This window comes from Oryctolagus cuniculus, chromosome 17, assembly GCF_051225735.1.
Source record: "Oryctolagus cuniculus isolate XC-2025 breed Fujian yellow rabbit chromosome 17, ASM5122573v1, whole genome shotgun sequence".
In the NCBI taxonomy this organism is placed as follows: domain Eukaryota; kingdom Metazoa; phylum Chordata; class Mammalia; order Lagomorpha; family Leporidae; genus Oryctolagus; species Oryctolagus cuniculus.
In genome coordinates, this window is record NC_142883.1 from 35,514,105 (window position 1) to 35,534,493 (window position 20,389).

General features: G+C 42.4%; 1 protein-coding gene across 2 annotated transcripts in view; it reads left to right on the forward strand.

Annotated features, from left to right (window-relative positions):
- The window catches only part of INTS2 (integrator complex subunit 2), a 64,744-nt gene that overhangs the window by 25,218 nt on the left and 19,137 nt on the right, over positions 1-20,389 (forward strand). For both annotated transcript variants that reach the window (XM_008271192.5, XM_051824719.3), the window contains exons 10-16: positions 142-213; positions 299-413; positions 2,474-2,542; positions 3,829-3,963; positions 5,923-6,099; positions 7,923-8,031; positions 15,057-15,161. In XM_008271192.5, coding sequence (XP_008269414.2) covers positions 142-213; positions 299-413; positions 2,474-2,542; positions 3,829-3,963; positions 5,923-6,099; positions 7,923-8,031; positions 15,057-15,161 — 782 coding nt within the window. The remainder of the gene's footprint in view (positions 1-141; positions 214-298; positions 414-2,473; positions 2,543-3,828; positions 3,964-5,922; positions 6,100-7,922; positions 8,032-15,056; positions 15,162-20,389) is intronic.

Below are 20,389 nucleotides of genomic sequence, written 5' to 3' on the forward strand. Positions count from 1 at the left end.
AGCCAGCAGTTAATTTGGTTTGATATTTTAAAGTAGGAAAGGAAGTACTAATTCCTACCAAAGTTTATTTCAGAATGCTTTCTTAATCAGTTGCTGTTTTGTTTCATTTAAACCAGTAACACACTGGTCTGTTTTCTGTAGTACACCTGAGCAGGAGCAACTCATGGTGGTGTGGCTAAGTTGGATGATAAAAGAAGAAGCCTACTTTGAGAGGTAAGACGACTTGATTTGTTTCAGTTAGCTAGAAAGCTTTTCTCATTCTTTTTGGAAAGCTGTATTTTCTTTTCTGTTTTCACAGCACTTCAGGTGTGTCTGCTTCATTTGGGGAGATGTTATTGTTGGTGGCCATGTACTTTCACAGCAACCAGCTTAGTGCCATCATTGACTTAGTGTGTTCCACTTTGGGGATGAAGGTAATTTTGTTTTTTTAATCTTCTTTCTAAAAGAAAGTGCTTCTAAGCTGGACATGTTATTGTAGTGTCAAGTAAATAGATTGTTTTCATTTGTGCAATTTTAGTTTTTTGATAGTTTGAAGTTTTATCATGAGCTCCTGAAAAAATGCACTTGGAGAACACTTATTTGTAAGAATTATAGATGTCCAGTACAGAAAGCTTGGAAAATACAAAACAAGAGAAAAAATCTAATTCTGTCATTCAGAAATTTCAGTTATACTACAAGCACTTGAGCCAACTGCCTCTACTTTCCCAGGCTGTTAGCAGGGAGCTGGATTGGAAGTGGAACACCTGGGACTCCAACCAGTACCTTTTATCTGCTCTGCCACAACGCTGGCCCTACAGTGGTATTTTATATAACTCTGAGGGTACTTCATAAAGTATGTGCAAAAGTAGAATTAAAAAGTAAGCTTATTTTGATGCAAAAATTTTTAAATCCATGCCTACTTTTTTCTTAATAAACACTTTTTAGAAGCTTTTTGAGACCCTTCATTTGCATACAGGCACTCACACATCTATGTCTTCATATGCTTATCAGGTTGTTTCTTAGGATAAAGTTCTAGAAGGAAGTTGACTAAGTAAAGGAGTATGATTATGATAAGATGTTTCATGAGGATTGCCTGATTACCTTTTAGAAAGATGACACCAGTTTAACTGTCCCTGTTGCTGAATGAGAAATTCTGTGTTTGTAAACTCCCACTGTTACTAGGCATTACCATTTTTCTTAGTCTTTGTAAATTTGATGAAGAATGTTTTTACTTATTTTGTACTTCTTTGTTTACAAGTAAAACTGTAGTTTTTCAAATCTATGGGTTTTGATTGTTTTCTTTGTGTATGAGGAGAACTCTTTTAGTATCCTAATTTTTCTGTAGAAATTTTTATTTTTCCTTTCATTGATTGATCAGTGGCTCTCCCTATAAAAGAAAACCATTCTGCCTTATATAATCATGTTTTGTTGATTTTAAGACATGCATTTTACCCAATACTGACACTCATGATTCATTTTACAATGGCATGTAGTGTAAATGTGATGGTGTTCCCCCTCCTCCCTTGTTTCCTTGAAAAACTACTATTAAGTCAGTGATGTATCTTATATTACTTAGTATATTTAAAAGTGAAGTATAATGTTACAGTTGATTTTGTCAAGTATTTTTTACTATGTAGAAATTATCACTTTTTATGTAGTATAATATTTCTATTGTGATTTTTATTTTGCCATTGTGCTTAGAAACTTTCTTTCCTTAAGTTTTTGTAACTTGTCACATTTTATCTTAGTGGTTTTTTTTGTGGCTTCATATTTTATATTAAATATTTAATCCATTTGGAGTTCATTTGGGTGCATGATAGTGTGAGTATGATTAAAATGTATTGGTGTGTATTCCTACTACCCACACAACAAGATAGCTAACCCAGCTCCATTTATCAAATTATGCATTTCCTTTCACTGACTTTAAATGACAATAATAGAATTTAATAAGCTGTTTTTATATTGATTCTGTTTCTGAGGGAAAACACACTTTAATGTTGGGTTTGAGACATTATTTCTGAAGCAGAGTGTGTACTTACTTTTTTTTAAATATTTTATTTATTTATTTGAAAGTCAAAGTTAAACAGAGAGAGGAAAGGTAGAGAGAGAGGTTTTCCATCTGCTGGTTCACTCCCCAATTGGCCGCAACGGCTAGAGATGCGCCAATCTGAAGCCAGGAACCAGGAGCTTCTTCTGTGTCTCCCACGTGGGTGCAGGGGCCCAAGGAGTCTGGCCAACTTCTGCTTTCCCAGGCCATAGCCGAGAGCTGGATCAGAAGTGGAGCGGCCATGTCTCAAACTGGCACTCAAATGGGATGCCAGTGCTTGAGGCCAGGGTGTTAACCTGCTGTGCTACAACACCAGTCCTGTGTACTTACATTTGAATACTAAATTTTATATAAGCCCAGCCATTTTAGATAATAAAAGCACCAGAGTAAGTTGTGCTTCATGTATTGGATTTTCATGTGCTGTTGTAATTCTTTTGGTTATTTTAGATTGTAATTAAGCCAAGCTCCTTGAGCAGAATGAAGACTATCTTCACACAGGAAATATTTACTGAACAGGTATTTTTATTTTATTCTTATTTATTTAACTTTTCTTTTACAATACCTTTGTGGGGAAACTTGTATATTTCATGTTAAGAGAACAGAATAGCCTTTCTCCATTGCTTTTTAACTTCTTTTTTTTTTTTTTTTTATTTTAAAGTTTATTATTTCTTTGAAAGTCAAGGGGAGAGAGAGAGAGAACGAGAGAGAGAGAACGAGAATGTTTGGTCTTCCATCTGCTGGTTCACTCCCCAAATGACCACAATGGCTAGGGCTGGCCTAGGCCAAAACCAGGAGTCAAGAGCTTCATCCAGATCTCCCACATGGATATCAGGGGCTCAAATACTTGGGCCATCTTCCTCTGTTTTTCCCAGTCTGTTAGCAGGAACAGCTGGGACAAGAACTGGTGCCCATATGGCATTTTGGTTCTGTAGGCAGCAGCTTTGCCTGCTATGCCACAACGCCGTCCCCTGAGGGGAATCTTTGAGAGACACTTAGAAGTCTATGAATGACATCTTTTTTCTTAACATCCATTTTTATTTACTTGAAAGGCAGAGTTGCAAAAAGAGAGGGAGAGACAGAGATGTATCTTCCATCTTTCATTTGATGGTTCACTCTCCAAATGGCCACAATGGCCAGGGCTGAGCCAGGCCAAAGCCAGGAGTTTCTTCCAAGTCTCCCATGTGTATACAAGGGCCCAAACACCTGGGCTATCCTCCAATACCTTCCGCAGGTTATTCACAGAGAACTGAATGAGAAGTGGAGCAGCTGGGACACGAACCAGTGCCCATGTGGGATGCTGGTGTTGCAGGTGGTGGCTTTACCTGCTGTGCCACAACACGGGTCCCAAATGTCATCCTGAGAATAAAAATTCCTGCTTATATTTATGTGATGCTTTGTGATTTACATAATGCATTTCCTAAAAGACTTCCCCCCCTCACAACAACCCTTTGAGGCAGGTAAAGCAGTATTCTATTTTGTACATGTAAAAATAGATTCCAATGATAAAGTAACTCCTCCAAAGCCAGTGAGCCCAGATTATAAGATGCCTACTTTTGGAGTTTTTACCTTTTTGCACTGCTGTGCATGTATCTATGTTTAAATGCAAAAAAAATCGAGAACTTTATAAATCACTGAATGTATGCTTTTTCATCATTCAGAAGAATTAAAATATGAAATAATCAATTGTTATCATTTGTAGGGAGTACATTTGAGTACTAATAGTTTATCTACTAATCCTCTCTGGTAAAAATAAGTTTAGATTTGGTTTAATCATATGTATTAATACTGTTTTTTCCTGTTAGGTTGTCACAGCTCATGCAGTTCGGGTCCCTGTTACGAGTAACCTGAGTGCCAACATCACTGGGTTTTTGCCTATCCATTGTATTTACCAGCTTCTCAGGAGTCGTTCCTTTACCAAGCACAAAGTGTCAATAAAAGTATGACCTTACATTTATTTTGAAAATTTAGCCCTAGTTAATGCTTTTTCCCCAGCTAATTCTGTTCCAATTTGTGGGCCTTTACTCTTTGCTTTGGGTATGAAAAATGTGCTGCCAGGCTGTGATACAAGTCATGTATGTAGCCATGGTAATTAGGAACCTAATTTCAGATTTCTAAAACAGTATAAATGTTAGTTAGAAAATGAATGTTATTAATTCTTTTAAATTTTCAGTGATAGCACATGACTATTTCATTAAAACTTAGAAGTTGCCATTTTCTTCTTTTTTCTCCCCCAGATTTTATTTGTTTATTTGAAAGGCAGAATTACAGAGAGAGGGAGAGACTGAGAGAGAGGTCTTCCATCTGCTGGTTCATTCCCAAAATGGCCACAGTGGCCTGCTAGGGCTGGGCCAAGCTGAAGCCAGGAGCCAAGAACTCTGTCCAGGTCTCCCATGTGGTTGTCAGGGGCCCAAGCACTTGTACCATCTTCCATTGCTTTCCCAGCAGGTAACTAGAATGGAAGTAGAGCAGCTGGGACTCAAACCAGAGCCCGTATGGGATAATGTCATTGCAGGTTGTGGCGTAACCTGCTATGCCACAATACTGGCCCTCGAAGTTGCCATTTTGCTTGCCAAATTGCTGATCAGCTATGACCAGTATTTGTAGATTTGTTACAAGGACACCTAACTAAACTGAAACTTATTTATCTGAAAGGCATCGCACAGAGAGAGAGGGACAGACAGAGATAGAGAGATCTTTGGTTTCCTGGTTAACTTCCCAAATAGCCACAACAGCCAGGACAGACCCATACTGAAACCAGGAGCCAGGAACTCTATCTGGGTTTCTAGGCGCATTAAAAGTGGAACAACTGGAACTCAAACTCTGTATTCTGCCATGGGATGCAGTGATGCTGCTCTTTGATGGCCCCAAATTGATACATATTTTAATGTTTTTAATTTTTTATGTTTGTTTATATCCAGCAGATATAAGAAAATCTAAGAATCTAAGAAAAGGCTATAACCCAGGAGTTAAAGAAATCTGAATCTTTTTAGAGGCATTTTTATTTACAAAGGAAAATGAACAGTATATGCATGATATATTACCTTTTTTTTTTTTTTTAATATTTAGAGAGAGGTCTTCCATCTGCTGGTTCACTCCCCAAATGGCAGCAATGGGCAGAGCTGGGCTGATGTGTGTGCAGCGGCCCAAGCACCCGGGGCATCCTCCACTGCTTTCTCAGGCCATAGCAGAGAGCTGGATCAGAAGTAGAACATCTGGGACACAAACCGGTGCCCATATGGGACGCTGGTGCTGCAGACCAGGGCCTTAACCCACTGTACCACAGTGCCAACCAATATATTACATTTAATTGTTCTTATTTTTATGATTTAGTGAAATTATTTTTTAGCTATAATGCATCTTCTACATTTTTTAATTTTTATCATTGTAAAAGAGCTACGAACTAAGAATGTGAATATATACCTGCCATTTCTACATGTCTTCTATCCAGTGACAGTCAAGTGGGATCTTTATAGAGTGCTTATAAACTACTTTCTTTGAGTTCTGAGGATTTGCTATGTGGACCTATCCCTCTACCCAAATTCCTCTCTGCCGTGAGGTCTTCTATGGCAAGACACATCGTACTCTGCATACAGATATAGTAGGGACTGAGACTGTGTGTCTCACTGCTTAAAAACTAATCGATTACTCTCATAGCTAAGCTTCTCATTATTTTAGGTTCATCTAACACTGGAAAATATTTTCTATTAGGATATAAAAGTAGTTCATATTTTTAAATCAAAGGCAATTATGAAACTTAGTAATCTATTTGGAGCTACCAACAATGAATAATGAGTTTCATAGACTCACCACCACATAAAACCATTTGTGCCTCTATGATTTCACATGTGTTTTCTTATTGCCACAATTGATTCACTGCCTATAACCTTCTGTTTTAGGACTGGATTTATAGACAGCTGTGTGAAACCTCCACTCCACTCCATCCTCAGTTACTTCCTCTGATCGACGTGTACATAAATTCTATATTGACTCCTGCATCTAAATCTAATCCAGAAGCCACTAATCAGCCAGTCACAGAACAGGAGATACTCAATATTTTCCAAGGAGTCATTGGGGTAAAATAATGTCCTTCTACATTTATTGACTTATTTTTCTTCTATTTATTCTTCTGAGTTATTCTATTTTTTTTTTTTTTTGTCTATCAAAACTTCAGGTTCTGATAAACTTGAGTTTAAAATGAGATTACATTTCCTCAGATCACTTGTGAAAATGGAAGAATGATACTAGTTTAAGTGATTTGTCAAAGGAACATTTTTTGAGGAATTATTTATTTAGTTATAAGAGATTTATTTATTTATTTTAAAGGCAGAGTTACAGAGATGGGGAGAGATTTTCCATTGGCCTGTTTACTCCCCCAAATGGTTGCAATGGCTGGGGTTGGGCCTGGCCAAAGCTTGGAGTCTAGAACTCTATCTGGGTTTCCCACGTGGCTGCAGGGGCCCAAGTACTAGGGTCATTCTGCTGCTGCTTTCCCAAGTGCTTTAGCAGGGAGCTGGATCTGAAGAACAGCTGGGACTCCAACTGGCACCCATTTAGGGTGCTGTGTCACTTGCTGCGCCACAATGCTGGCTCCTTGAAGAATGGTTGTTTTTAAAGAATTATTTTTATTTATTCGAAAGAGAGTTACAGAGAGGAGAGATCAGAGAAAGGAGAGTTATACACAGAGAGAGAGATCTTCCATCCACTGATTTATTGCCCAAATGGCTGCAATGACTGGGCTCAGCCAGGTTGAAGCCAGTATATTTTTCTGGGTCTCTCAAATGAGTGCAGGAACCCAAGGACTTGGGCCATCCTCGGCTGCTTGCCTAGGCATGTAAGCAGGGAGCTGGATTGAAGTGGAGCAGCTGGAACTTGAATCACCATCCATATGGGATGCTGGCGCTGCAGGCTGTGGCTTTAATCCTCTGTAACATAGCACTGGCCGTGGGAATTCTTTTGAAAGCTTTGTTTTAAAGTCTAAAAGGAGCCCTGGAGTTTGTGTGTATAAATATAATTGTGATACATTTTTTTAAAAGATTTTTGTTTTATTTATTTGAAAGAGTTACAGAGAGGTAGAGACAGAGAGAGAAGTCTTTCATCCGCTGGTTCTCTCCCCAAACGGCTGCAACGGCCGGAGCTGTGCCGATCCGAAGCCAGGAGCCAGGAACTTCCTCTGGGTCTCCCAAGTGGGTGCAGGGGCCCAAGGACTTGGGCCAACTTCTACTGCTATCCCAGGTCATAACAGAGAGCTGGATCGGAACTGGAACAGCCGTGATTAGAACCGGCATCCATATGGGATGCTGGTGCTTCAGGCCAGGGCTTTAACCAGCTGTGCCACAGTGCTGGCCCCAGAATTGGGGTACATTTTAACACATTCAACAAAGCTTTGTGAAGCTTCCCAGGAATCTAAGGTATACCTAGGTTCATTTCTGGGAAATTTGATGAAAATGTTTTTTCCCTATTTAGTTAGAAAAGGAAAAAAAAAGGTACAGTTTTTCACATGTATATTAAATAATTAGAATTTAATATTACTGGGTATTTAATATAGTATCTTGTTTATGAAGTGCTTTCTTCATGATACTTTCAGATTGCACTTGAGACTGAGTAAGCCTGCCTATTATAGAAAATACTGTTGAGTGGTAGCTAAAGTCTCTTTTTGTCCTGTCTTAAAGACTGGTTAAGCATTTTGCCTTTCATCTCTATACCTTCACAATTTTATTTTAACTGCAAGTTGTCTCTTTCATTTTAATGCAGACATTTCTCCCATTTTATCCAAGCTAAGAGCAGCATCACTGCTTAGTTTATTTTGATGCTTTTATTTTCAATAAAACCCAAAACCAAACCAAACAGCCCTCCTGGGATTTAAGGTGTTTTCAAGTGTTTACAATGCTCCCTGCAGGGGGACAACCTTCGCCTTCCTCAGCGTTTCAGTATCACAGCACAGCTTTTGGTGCTCTACTATATACTGTCTTACGAAGAGGCTCTTCTGGCAAACACGAAGACTTTAGGTAAGTTTTGCACTTAGGAGAGCTTCTGGTGGAAGTTCATTTTATTTTATTACAATTTGTTACTTTGCAAACTGTTATGTGATAAAATAAGGGCAGGTATTTTAATGCACTTCAGCATCATTTTATAATCCTTGCACTCTGGGCACTGTATACTTGATAGGTAAGTGCTGCTGTGTGGGCACATAACTACCCTTAACAGCTCAGTCTTCTTTCGGCAGGCTCAATTAATACATGAGTGAATTGTCTGTGTTGTGACAATTTTATTGATCTCATTCATTAAATAGAAGTTGACATAAAAGGAAGGAGCTGTAACTGAAATTTTTGCTTGATTTTAGTTGTTACCCTGTCTTCTTTCTGTTAATGTTAGCAATAATAACCTTATCAAAGCAATAGGAAAAAAAGAAGCAGTTAAAGATTTTCTTTATACCATTACAGTTATCACTGAGTTGGGTTTTTTCTTTTTTTTTTAAGATTTGTTTATTTAAGAATCAGAGTTGTGGACATAGAGAGGGAGAGGCAGAGAGAGAGAGGGAGCGGTCTGCTTGTTCTCCCCAATGGCCACAATGGCCAGAGCTGTGCTGATCCAAAGCCAGGAGCCAGGAGCTTCTTCCAGGTTGCCCATGTAGGTGCAGGGGCCCAAGCACTTGGGCCGTCTTCTACTGTTTTCTTAGGCTATCAGCAGAGAGCTGGATTGGAAATGGAACATCCAGGACTGGAAACGGCGCCCATATGGCATGCCAGTGCTGCAGGCGGAGGCTTTACCTACTATGCCATAGCACTGGCCCCCTGAACTGGGTTTTCACTACTTCATGTTTTATCAGAAAGTCAGATTTAGAATGTGACGTATCAGTATAAAGAAGCATGTTTTTCTGTATTTTTAAAAGCAAGTTTACCCGATCTTAGGCTTGTTAAATGTATGTAGTTTTAAACTTTTTTTTCATATTTTTTATAAAAGATTTTTTTTATGTGAAAGAGTGATAGAGAGGGAATGAGAAAGAGATATCTTCCTCCTGTCTGCTGATTGACTCCCCAAATGCTCACAGTAACCAAGTCTGGGCTAAGCCAAAGCCAGGAGCCAAGAATTACATCTGGGTCTCCCATATGGTTGGCAGGGGTCCAAATACTTGAGCCATGTTTTGCTGCTTTTCCAGGTACATTATCAGGAAGTGGAATTGGAAGTGGAGTACCTGGTACTTGAATCAGTACTCCAGAATGGGTTGCCAGTGTCATATGCAGTGGCTTAATGCTACATCATGACACAGGCCCCATTTTTCGTATTTGCAAGAAAAAAATATTAAACACTGTTGCCATTGAGTATATATTACAGGGAAAATTCTTGTAAAACTGATAATTTTGCCACAATTCAGTGATTTTATTTTTTAAAGATTTATTTATTTATTTGAGAGGCAGAGTTACAGACAGAAAAGGAGAGAGGTCTTCCATCCACTGGTTCACTCCCAAATGGCTTCAATAGCCAGAGCTGAGCTGATCTGAAACCAGGAGCTTCCTCTCGGTCTCTCATGTGGGTACAGGGGCCCAAGCACTTGGGTCATCCTCCACTGCTTTCCCAGGTCATAATCAGGGAGCTGCATTGGAAGAGAAGCAGTCAGGACATGAGCCAGCATCCATATGGGATGCTGGCAGCACAGGCGAAGCTTAACCTACTGTGCTATAGCGCTGGCCACACAGTGATTTTGTTTTTAAAACCTGTAAATTAAAATTAGTTTTCAGTATTTGGAAGATCAGTTTCTTTTTGTTCAAAGTATTGTATTTTAAATATATTGTAGGCCGGCGCCGCGGCTCACTAGGCTAATCCTCCGCCTGGCGGCGCCGGCACACCAGGTTCTAGTCCCGGTTGGGGCGCCGGATTCTGTCCCGGTTGCCCCTCTTCCAGGCCAGCTCTCTGCTGTGGCCAGGGAGTGCAGTGGAGGATGGCCCAGGTGCTTGGGCCCTGCACCCCATGGGAGACCAGGAAAAGCACCTGGCTCCTGGCTCCTGCCATCGGATCAGCGCGGTGCGCCGGCCGCAGTGCGCCGGCTGCGGCGGCCATTGGAGGGTGAACCAACGGCAAAGGAAGACCTTTCTCTCTGTCTCTCTCTCTCACTGTCCACTCTGCCTGTCAAAAAAAAAAATATATTGTAAATTCTCACTTGTGTTTTTTTTTTCCTGATTATAATTGTAAAGGTTATACAGATGTTACCCTGTAACTTTTATTATAGTCTTTGTCATAGTAGGGAAAAGATGGCTTAGTAATAAGTATTAGGTAATAGTCTCTCACTGCTATCCGCATCTTGACAATGAATTCTCTGAGAATAATTTTTATTTAATAAATAGTTCCTAGAAGAATGACATACCAAGAGCTGTTCTAGGGGAGAATTCAGAATGCTAATACTGTTAGCAGGGAACCAAATACACCTTAGTTTTTATCTTAATGGGTCAAACTTGAGAGCAAGAAGTGAAGGTTGACTCAGAAGTTTTGGCCAGGCCGGCGCCGCGGCTCACTAGGCTAATTCTCTGCCTGTGGCGCCGGCATGCTGGCTTCTAGTCCCAGTCGGGGCGCTGGATTCTGTCCCGGTTGCCCCTCTTCCAGGCCAGCTCTCTGCTGTGGCATAGGAAGGCAGTGGAGGATGGCCCAAGTCTTTGGGCCCTGCACCCGCATGAGAGACCAGGAGAAGCACCTGGCTCCTGGCTTCGGATTGGCACAGTGCGACGGCCGTAGCAGCCATTTGGGTAGTGAACCAATGGAAAGGAAGACCTTTCTCTCTGTCTCTCTCTCTCACTGTCCACTCTGCCTGTAAAAAAAAAAAAAAAAAGAAGAAGAAGAAGAAGAAGTTTTGGCCTGAGCATAAACGAGAGGGGCTGGTATTGTGCCGCAGCGGATTGAGCTGTCACCTGGGGCACCAGCATTCCAAATTGGAGTGCCAGTTTGAGTCCTGGCTGCTCTGCTTCTGATCCAGCTTCCTGCTATTGCACCTGGGTGGGAAGGTAGCAGATGATGGCCCAAGTACCTGGGTCCCTATCACCTATGTGAGAGCTTTAGTTGGGGTTCCTGGCTCCTGGCTTTGGTCTGAGAGCCCTGGCTATTGTGGCCATTTGGGGAGTGAACTGGTAGGTAGAAGATCTCTTTCTCTCTCTGTCTCTGTCTCTGTCATTTTGCCTTTCAAATAAATAATATAAATCTTAAAAACAAAAAAAGAGCCTGCAGATGGACCAGGTTTGTAGGAGAACAGGAGCTGGGTTTGGACATGTTGAGGTGTCTGTTAGATGTCAGGTGAGTGTGTTGCATAGGCAGCTATATGTGTGGGCTAGAATTTAGGGGAGATATTTGTATCAAAGCTTTGAGACTGTTTGGAATACGTATGATATATAAAATCATCAACATTAAATGAGATCACCAAGGGATGGAGAATAGGAGGAAAACCAGGAGCACATGGGGTGTCCTGGATGCCAAGAGAAGAGTATTTGAGAGGGGAGCTCGTGATCACTAATGTCAAATGATCTTGATAGAGACGTTAGAACTAAGGCCTAGCTAATGGCTGCATATAGCTTGCTAGAGATCATTTCACCTTTACAGTTTCATTGGCAAAGTATCTAAACGAAAGCCTGATTGTAGTGGATTCAAAAGGGAATCAGAGGAGACATGCTGGAGACAGTGAGAAGAGATAGCTCTGGGACCGGCGCTATGGTGCCTTAGGCTAAGCCTCTGCCTGCAATGCTGGCATCCCATAAGGGTGCTGGTTCTAGTCCTGGCTGCACCAGCCCTCTGCTATGGCTTGGGAAAGTAGTGGAAGATGGCCCAAGTACTTGGGCCCCTGCACTCATGTGGGAGCCCAGGAAGAAGCTCCTAGCTCTTGGCTTTGGATCAGCCCAGGTCTGGCCATTGTGGCCATCTGGGGAGTGAACCAGCGAATGGAAGCCCTTTCTCTCTGTCTCTCTTTCTGTCTGTAACTGTACCTCTCAATAAATAAATAAAATCTTTAAAAAAAGAGAGAGACAGAGCCGGCGCCATGTCTCACTTGACTAATCCTCTGCCTGTGGCACCGGCATCCCATATGGGTGCTGGGTTCTAGTCCCGGTTGCTCCTCTTCAGTCCAGCTGTCTGCTGTGGCCCATGAAGGCAGGGCCCCTGCACCAGTATGGGAGACCAGGAGGAAGCACCTGGCTCCTGGCTTTGGATGGGCGTAGTTCTGGCCATAGTGGCCATTTTAGGGGTGAACCAACGGAAGAAAGACCTTTCTCTCTGTGTCTCTCTCTCACTATCCAACTGTATCTGTCAAAAAAAAAAAAAAAAAAAAAGAGAGAGAGACCTTTTAATGAGTTGTAAAGAGGCAGAGAGAAGTGATGTGGTAATTGATAAGGAATATGAGGTCAGAAGAGAAGAGGAAGACGCCCTTTTTTTTTTTTTTAAATGAAAGAGAGAAGAGAAAATTAGTATGCTGTTGAATAATCTATGGAGAAGGGTGGATTGATGAAACAGGAGAGGGAACAAATCCTGGAGTGATGTCTTTCATAGGTAGGAGGAGGTGGGGTGTAGAAGGCAAGTAGGATTGGCCTTTCCTTAGAGGACTTTTCCTCCTTGTTAGGAGATTTTTTTCCTAGTTTAGTTTCTCAAATCCAGGGAAACATATTCATGTAACTGTAGAATGTGTCACAACATGGGAGAGTTTTGCTCTTCTGGAGCCGTATCAATGATTATTTTTTCTCAGATGTATTCCTGCCTGTGAAACTGTATTGGAGCTTTGACATCCCGCTCACTCTTCTGTGACTGCGGGCCTTTAATAAATATTATTGGCAGCTTCCAGGTAGCTGCAGAAGCTCTAAAACAGAATTCTGAAATTTGAGTAGAGTCACGAAAATATCATAGCCATTTTGAAAAGTATGTTTAGATGTATACATTTTTGTTTGCTTTAGAATATTTTTAAGAGATTTCTTTTTATTTTTTTAAACAATTTATTTATTTGGGAGGTAGAGTTACAGACAGTGAGAGGTAGAGACACAGAGAGAGGTCTTCCATTCACTGGTTCACTCTCCAAATGGTCACAACGCCAGAGCTGCGCCAATCTGAAGCCATAAGCCAGGAGCTTCTTCTTGTTCTCCCATGCGGGTACAGGGGCCCAAGCACCTGGGCCATCCAATAGGATCCTAAAGACCACCTCACTCTTCAATAAGTAAAAGCCATTACTTGATTAACTCATCCTCATGCTTCACTTCATTTAGTAATAAAGTCCTTCTTGGTGACCAGCAGAAGACGACACTTTCTCCAGTACTAGGGAAGCCATTGTGTTCACTGGCTTTAAATTACTGAACTTGAGGTTTTCTTTTGTACTTGATAGTTTTCCTCTGACAAGAAAGTTACTTCATCTGCCCCTTTCAAGAGAAACCTTTCAGCAAGCATTGACAGACTTTGTTTCTTAGCAGCTTGAAGTCTTAGAGCTGTAAAGCTTAGAGTCAAATCAAATACTGACAAAAAATACGAAGCCGGCGCCGCGGCTCACTAGGCTAATCCTCCGCCTAGCGGCGCCGGCACACCGGGTTCTAGTCCCGGTTGGGGCGCCGGATTCTGTCCCGGTTGCCCCTCTTCCATGCCAGGTCTCTGTGTGGCCAGGGAGTGCAGTGGAGGATGGCCCAGGTTCTTGGGCCCTGCACCCCATGGGAGACCAAGAAAAGCACCTGGCTCCTGGCTCCTGCCATCAGGTCAGCGTGGTGCACCGGCCGCAGTGCGCCGGCCGCGGCGGCCATTGGAGGGTGAACCAACAGCAAAGGAAGACCTTTCTCTCTGTCTCTCTCTCTCACTGTCCACTCTGCCTGTCAAAAGAAAAAAAAAAAAAAAGAAAAAGAAAAAATACGGGAACTATGGCTGCAGGAGGAAGGCCTGATAAAGGTGTGAGAAGCTGAAGGCAGGGAAGTTGTCTTTAGTAGATATTCAACAAGGGATGAATAGGCACTGATGGAATTTAAAAAAAAAAAAAGAATGGACTTGCTGGCTGAAGGTGTGAGTTGTAAGAGAATGAAGTTGAATTCATGTTGCCTAACTTCCTTTAGGAAGAGTCTGTTAACTCCTGCTGTATGTGATTAGATTAAGGACCTAAAAACAGCCTTCTGTTCATGATTGTGTTCATCAAATCTAATTTGATTTTCCAAGTAAAATCTTTAGATTTTATTTATTTATTTGAAAGACAAAGTTACAAAGAAGCAGAGACAGAGAGAGAGAGAGAGAGAGAGAGAGGTCTTCCATCCACTGGTTCACTCGCAGATGGCCACAATGGCTGCAGCTGCGCCGATCTGAAGCCAGGGGCCTGGAGCTTCTTCTGGGTGTCCCTTGTGGAGCAGCCGGCACAGCGGGTTAACGCCCTGGCCTGAAGCGCCGGCATCCCCTATGGGCGCCAGTTCTAGTCCCGGCTGCTCCTCTTCTGATCCAGCTCTCTGCTATGGCCTTGGAAAGCAGTAGAAGATGGCCCCTGCATCTACTTGGGAGACCCGGAAGAAAATCCTGGCTCCTGGCTTCAGATCGGCACAGCTCCGGCCATTGCAGCAATCTGGGGTGAACCAGCAGATGAAAGACCTCTCTCTACCTCTCTCTGTAACTCCTAATTAAATAAATAAAATAAATCTTTAAAAAAAGATAAGTGGAGCAGCTGGGATTCAAACCAGTACCCATATGGGATGCTGACACTGTAGGAGGTGGCTTTACTTGCTACAACACAGAGCGCCTGCCCCTGGGGAAATCTTGACTAACTTAATCATTCTTTTAATATGCTTTTGTACATGGCTTCTCTCACCTATTATGAGTTTTATTATCATTTGAATTCTAGCACATTTTTACCCTTTGCTATATTCTTGCTGTCTTGTGATCCACTGTTTTGGTAGTGATTTTGCAACCTTTATGTGCTGTATTCACAGATTAAATGAATTAAAAGCACCTTAAATTTGTTTTTTTTTTTTTTGTTCCCTTTTGAGTTGAAGGTTAAGATTTCTATTTTTCCTGACACGTTATTCATGTCATACTTTTTATCTTTGATTGACAGCTGCCATGCAAAGGAAGCCCAAATCATATTCCTCTTCTTTGATGGATCAGATTCCTATCAAATTCCTTATTCGACAGGCTCAAGGGCTGCAGCAGGAGTTGGGAGGTATATTTGTTTTATTTGTTCTTTATGTTAAAGTTGATTTTTTAAAAAATACTGTATCATTTATAATGTTATAAAATGTAGTAATAGATGCTCAGGGTTAAAAATTTAAACAATTCATGTGTAAAATTCCTTTCTACTTCCCTCACTAAATCCATCCCTGCTAACTACCCTTCAACCCAGAAAAACCACAGCTGTTTTCAGTTTGGTACGTATGTTCATACATTTTCATCTTGTAGCATGTACCATATGAAATTGTAGGTATTTCAGCTTTTTTTTTATTAAGGAACAGGACTAGTAGTGTTTTTTTTTTTCTTTTTTAAGATTTATCTTACTTGAAAGTCAGAGTTACAAGAGGCAGAGAGAAAGAGAGAGAGAGAGAGAGAGAGAGAGAGAGATTGATTGATTGATCTTCTATCCACTGATTCACTCCCCAAATGGTTGCAATGGCTGGAGCTGGGCCCATCTGAAGCAGGAGCCAGGAGCTCTTGGGCCATCTTCCACTGCTATCCCAGGCCATAGCAGAGAGCTGGATCAGAAATGGAGCAGCCGGGACTTCAACCAGTGCCCATATGGGATGTCAGCACTGTAGGCAGCGGCTTTCCATGTTATGCCACAGCACTGGCCCAGGACTGGTAGTATTAATTGGTCCAGCTTTATGAATCCGATTATGTCTGAGATACCTTAAATATCACTTATCTCAATCTTTTTTTTTCTTAATTTTTATTTATTTTCATTTTATATGAAAGGCAGATGGGAGGGGTTCAGTAAGAGGAGGGAAGGAGGGGGAGAGAGAGAGAAAGAGACTTTCTGTATGCTGATTCACTCCCTAAATGCATGTAACAACTAGGGCTGGGCTAGGCTGAAGCCAGGAGCCCAGAACTCTATCTGGGTGTGTGAAACCCACATTGTTGGCAATTACCCAAGTACTTGAGCCATTGTCTACTGCCTTCTAGGGTACACATTAGCAGGAAGCTGAATCAAAGATGGAGAGACCACTGCTGGCCTCAGATATGGGATTTGGATGTACTAAGTGGCAACTTAACCACTGTACCAAATGCCCACTCATCACCTATTTTTGACCTATAAAAACAGTAGTTTTGGGGCCTGTGCTGTGGCGCATCAGGTTAAAGCTCTGGCCTGCAGCGCCAGCATCCCATGTGGGTGCTGGTTAGAGTCCCAGTTGCTCCACTTCCAATCCAGCTCTCTGCTAATGCACCTGGGAAGGGAGCGGAGAATGGCCCAAGTCCTTGGGCCCCTGCACCCATGTGGAAGACCCAGAAGAAGCTCCTGGCTCCTGGCTTCAGATCAGTGCAGCTCCAGCCGTTGTGGCCATTTGGGGAGTGAATCATTGGATGGAATACCTCTCTCTCTCTCTAACTCTTTCAAATAAAATAAATCTTAAAAAAAAATTTCATATGGTTAAACCTAAGAAATATGTATTAAAATAAAGAAAGGTTTTTAAACCATGAATAGTATTATGCTGTGACTCTTTTGAGTCATGCTTTTTTTCTGGACTCTTGGATATCTTTTCTTATCAGTACAAGTAGATCTATCTTACTGTTTTTAATTGACTGCTCTGTGTCTCTCCCTCTCTGTGTAACTACCTCATAAATAAATAAATAAAATCTTTTTTAAAAAAGGGAAATATAGTATTTCTTGAAAATGTTTTTTTTTTATTTTAAAGATTTATTTATTTGAAAAAGAAGGAGAGACATAGAGAAGAGAGAGATCCTCCATTCGCTGGTTCACTCTCCCCAGATGGCTGCAACCATCATGGCTGGTTCAGGACAAAGCCAGCAGCCAGGAGCTTCATCTGGGTCTCCCAACAGGGTACAGGGGCTGAAGCGCTTGGGCCATCTGCTGCTGCTTTCCCAAGCACAGTGGTAGTGAGCTGGATCTGAAATGGAATGGCCAGGACTTGAATCCGTGCCCAGATTGGTTGCTGGTACCTCAGATGGTAGCTTAACCTGCTGGCCCCAGATATTTTTTTCTAATTAAATATCTCTATAATGTTTGAGTGTGTATGTGTGTGTGTTTTAAAGAATTATTTTATTTTATTTGAAAGACAGAGTTTCAGAGCGAGGTAGAGCTAGAGAGAGAGAGAGAGATATCTTCCATTCCACTGGTTCACTCTCCAAATGACCACAATGGCCAGAACTGAGCTTATCTGAAGCCAGGAGCCAGGAGCCAGGAGCTTCTTCCCAGTCTCCCACGTGGGTGCAGGGGCCAAAGGAGTTGGGTCATCTTCTACTGCTTTCCCAGGCTGTAGCAGAGAGCTGGATAGGAAGTGGAGCAGCTGGGACTTGAACCAGTGCCCATATGGGATGCTGGTGCTGCAGGCTGGAGCTTTAACCCACTGTGCCACAGCATTGGCCCCAAGTGCGTTTTTTTAAAATTCTTTGGAATTTTCTTTTTTTTTTTTTCTTTTCCTTTTTACTTCTTATGGTTAATTTCAAAGAGAAACGTGAGCCTTCATTGATCATCTTTAACCAGATGTCTGTATTTATTTACTTGTATATTTGCGTAGTGTATTTCCAAAGAAATGATGTTGGATTTGGAGGTAACATGTTTTATTGAAAGCAGTCTGAATGTAGATTACTTCACACAGTTTTAAGAAGTTGTTTTTTGTGTGTGACTTTTGTGGATAGCTTTAACTGTACAAATATTCCTATGCATTTAGAGATTTAAGCTTTAAAATAGTACTACTTTTGATTGTTATATATTTTCAAATATATGCCAGTTTTAAGCAGTTGCTGTTAGAAAAGAAGCAGAATAAGCGGAATAACTTACAAATCATGTAAGTTATACAAAAAGTCATAAACAAAGTGTGCTGTAGGCAAAATGTTAGAAATAGAGCGTTGATGTAGTAAAAATGGTTTCCTGTTCTTTTTTATTTCCTTAACTATTCTTGCAGGGAGAAAAGCACCCCTGTTGTGGGTGTCATTAGTACTGCTTCTGTTGGCTAACACTTTGGCATCACTAATAAAGGAATTACACAGTGTTTATTACTTCAGGATGGAGGACATTGTTGTGTACTTTATGAGAAAATTGAGGTGAAGTGAAGAACAGTATAGAAAGTAACTAACCTTTTTGATACATGTGGTGGAAATTTAAGTTTTACCCATCTGTGGCATTGATTCTCATTAGGCTTAGAGGAAAGGGCGTGTTCTTTTTTTTTTTTTTAAGGATTTACTTCATTTATTTGAAAGAGTTACAGAGGGAGAGGTAGAGACAGAGAGGGGTCTTCCATCTGCTGGTTCATTCCCCAGATGGCTGCAATGGCCAGAGCTGCGCCAATCCAGAGGCAGGAGCCAGGAGCCTCCTCCAGGTCTCCCACGTGGGTTGCTGGGGCCCAAGTACGTGGGCTATCTTCTACTGCTTTCCCAGGCCATAGCAGGGAGCTAGATTGGAAGTGGAGCAGCCAGGACTCAAACCGGCACCCATATGGGATGCTGGCGTTGTAGGCGGCGGCTTTACCCACTACGCCACAGCGCTGGCCCCTCCCTTCAACTCTTGAATCATTGATGCATCAAACAGCTTTTCCTGATGGGAGGCTGTTGTTTTATTGCAATGGCGTAGAAGAAAGCTTATGGCTGGCGCCGCAGCTCACTAGGCTAATCCTCCGCCTTGTGGCGCCGGCACACTGTGTTCTAGTCCTGGTCGGGGCGCTGGATTCTGTCCCGGTTGCCCCTCTTCCAGGCCAGCTCTCTGTGTGGCCAGGGAGTGCAGTGGAGGATGGCCCAAGTGCTTGGGCCCTGCACCCCATGGGAGACCAGGAGAAGCACCTGGCTCCTGCCATCGGATCAGCATGGTACGCCGGCCGCAGCGCGCCGGCCGCGGCGGCCATTGGAGGGTGAACCAACGGCAAAGGAAGACCTTTCTCTCTGTCTCTCTCTCTCACTGTCCGCTCTGCCTGTCGGAAAAAAAAAAAAAAAAAAAAAAGCTTATGAATTTTTGTTGTAAGTAGTGATTTCAAACTCTCTGTGTATCAGATTACTTCAGAATTTTTATTCATTTATTTATTTAGATGTATTTGTTTAATGTGTTTGAAAGAGAGAGACAAAGAGATATCCCTTCCGTCTGCTGGTTCATTCCCCAAATACCAACAACAGCTGTGCAGGGCCAGGCTGAAGCCAGGAGCCAGGAAGTTAGTCTGAATCTCTCACATGGGTGCTAGAGATCCGACTGCTGCCTCCCAAGGTGTGCGTTGGTAGGAATCTGGAATGGGACTGGAGCTGGGACTTGAACTCTGGCATTCTGATATGGGATGTGGGTATCCCAAGAGGCATCTTAACAACTGTTCCAAATGCCTACCCTGGGGATCTTTATTTAAGTAGATTCCTTGGCTCCAGCTACTATACAGAAGTTCTTGGCCGGCGCCGCGGCTCACTAGGCTAATCCTCCGCCTAGCGGCGCCGGCACACCGGGTTCTAGTCCCAGTCGGGGCGCCGGATTCTGTCCCGGTTGCCCCTCTTCCAGGCCAGCTCTCTGCTGTGGCCAGGGAGTGCAGTGGAGGATGGCCCAAGTGCTTGGGCCCTGCACCCCATGGGAGACCAGGATAAGTACCTGGCTCCTGCCTTTGGATTAGCGCGGTGTGCCGGCCGCAGTGCGCCGGCTGCGGCGGCCACTGGAGGGTGAACCAATGGCAAAGGAAGACCTTTCTCTCTGTCTCTCTCTCTCACTGTCCACTCTGCCTGTCAAAAAAAAAAAAAAAAAAAAAAAAAGAAGTTCTTGAACTGTGGTATGCCTGTATAAGAAGTACATTTTCCAAAGTTTGTTTATTTGAAAGCTAGAGTTACAGAGGGATAGATCTTCTATCCACTCCCTAAATGGCCAGAACATTCAGGACTGGGCCAGGCTGAAGGCAGGAGCCAGGAGCTTCATCTGGGTCTCCTACATGGGGACAGTGGCCCATGTGCTTGAGCCATCTTCTGCTGCTTTCCCAGGTGCATTAGCAGGGAGCTGGATCAAAAGTGGAGTGGCTGGGACTCAAACTGGCCATATTGGTGCCCACATGGGATGCTGATGTTGCTGGCAGCAGCTTAACCCTCTGTACCACAATACCTGCCCAAAATAAATAAATCTTTTTTTTAAAAGATGAAGTGCATATTCTTAGGGCTGTATAAAGAAAGAGGTAGTGTGGGCCAGCACTGCGGCTCAATAGGCTAATCCTCCGCCTTGTGGCGCCGGCACACTGGGTTCTAGTCCTGGTTGGGGCGTCGGATTCT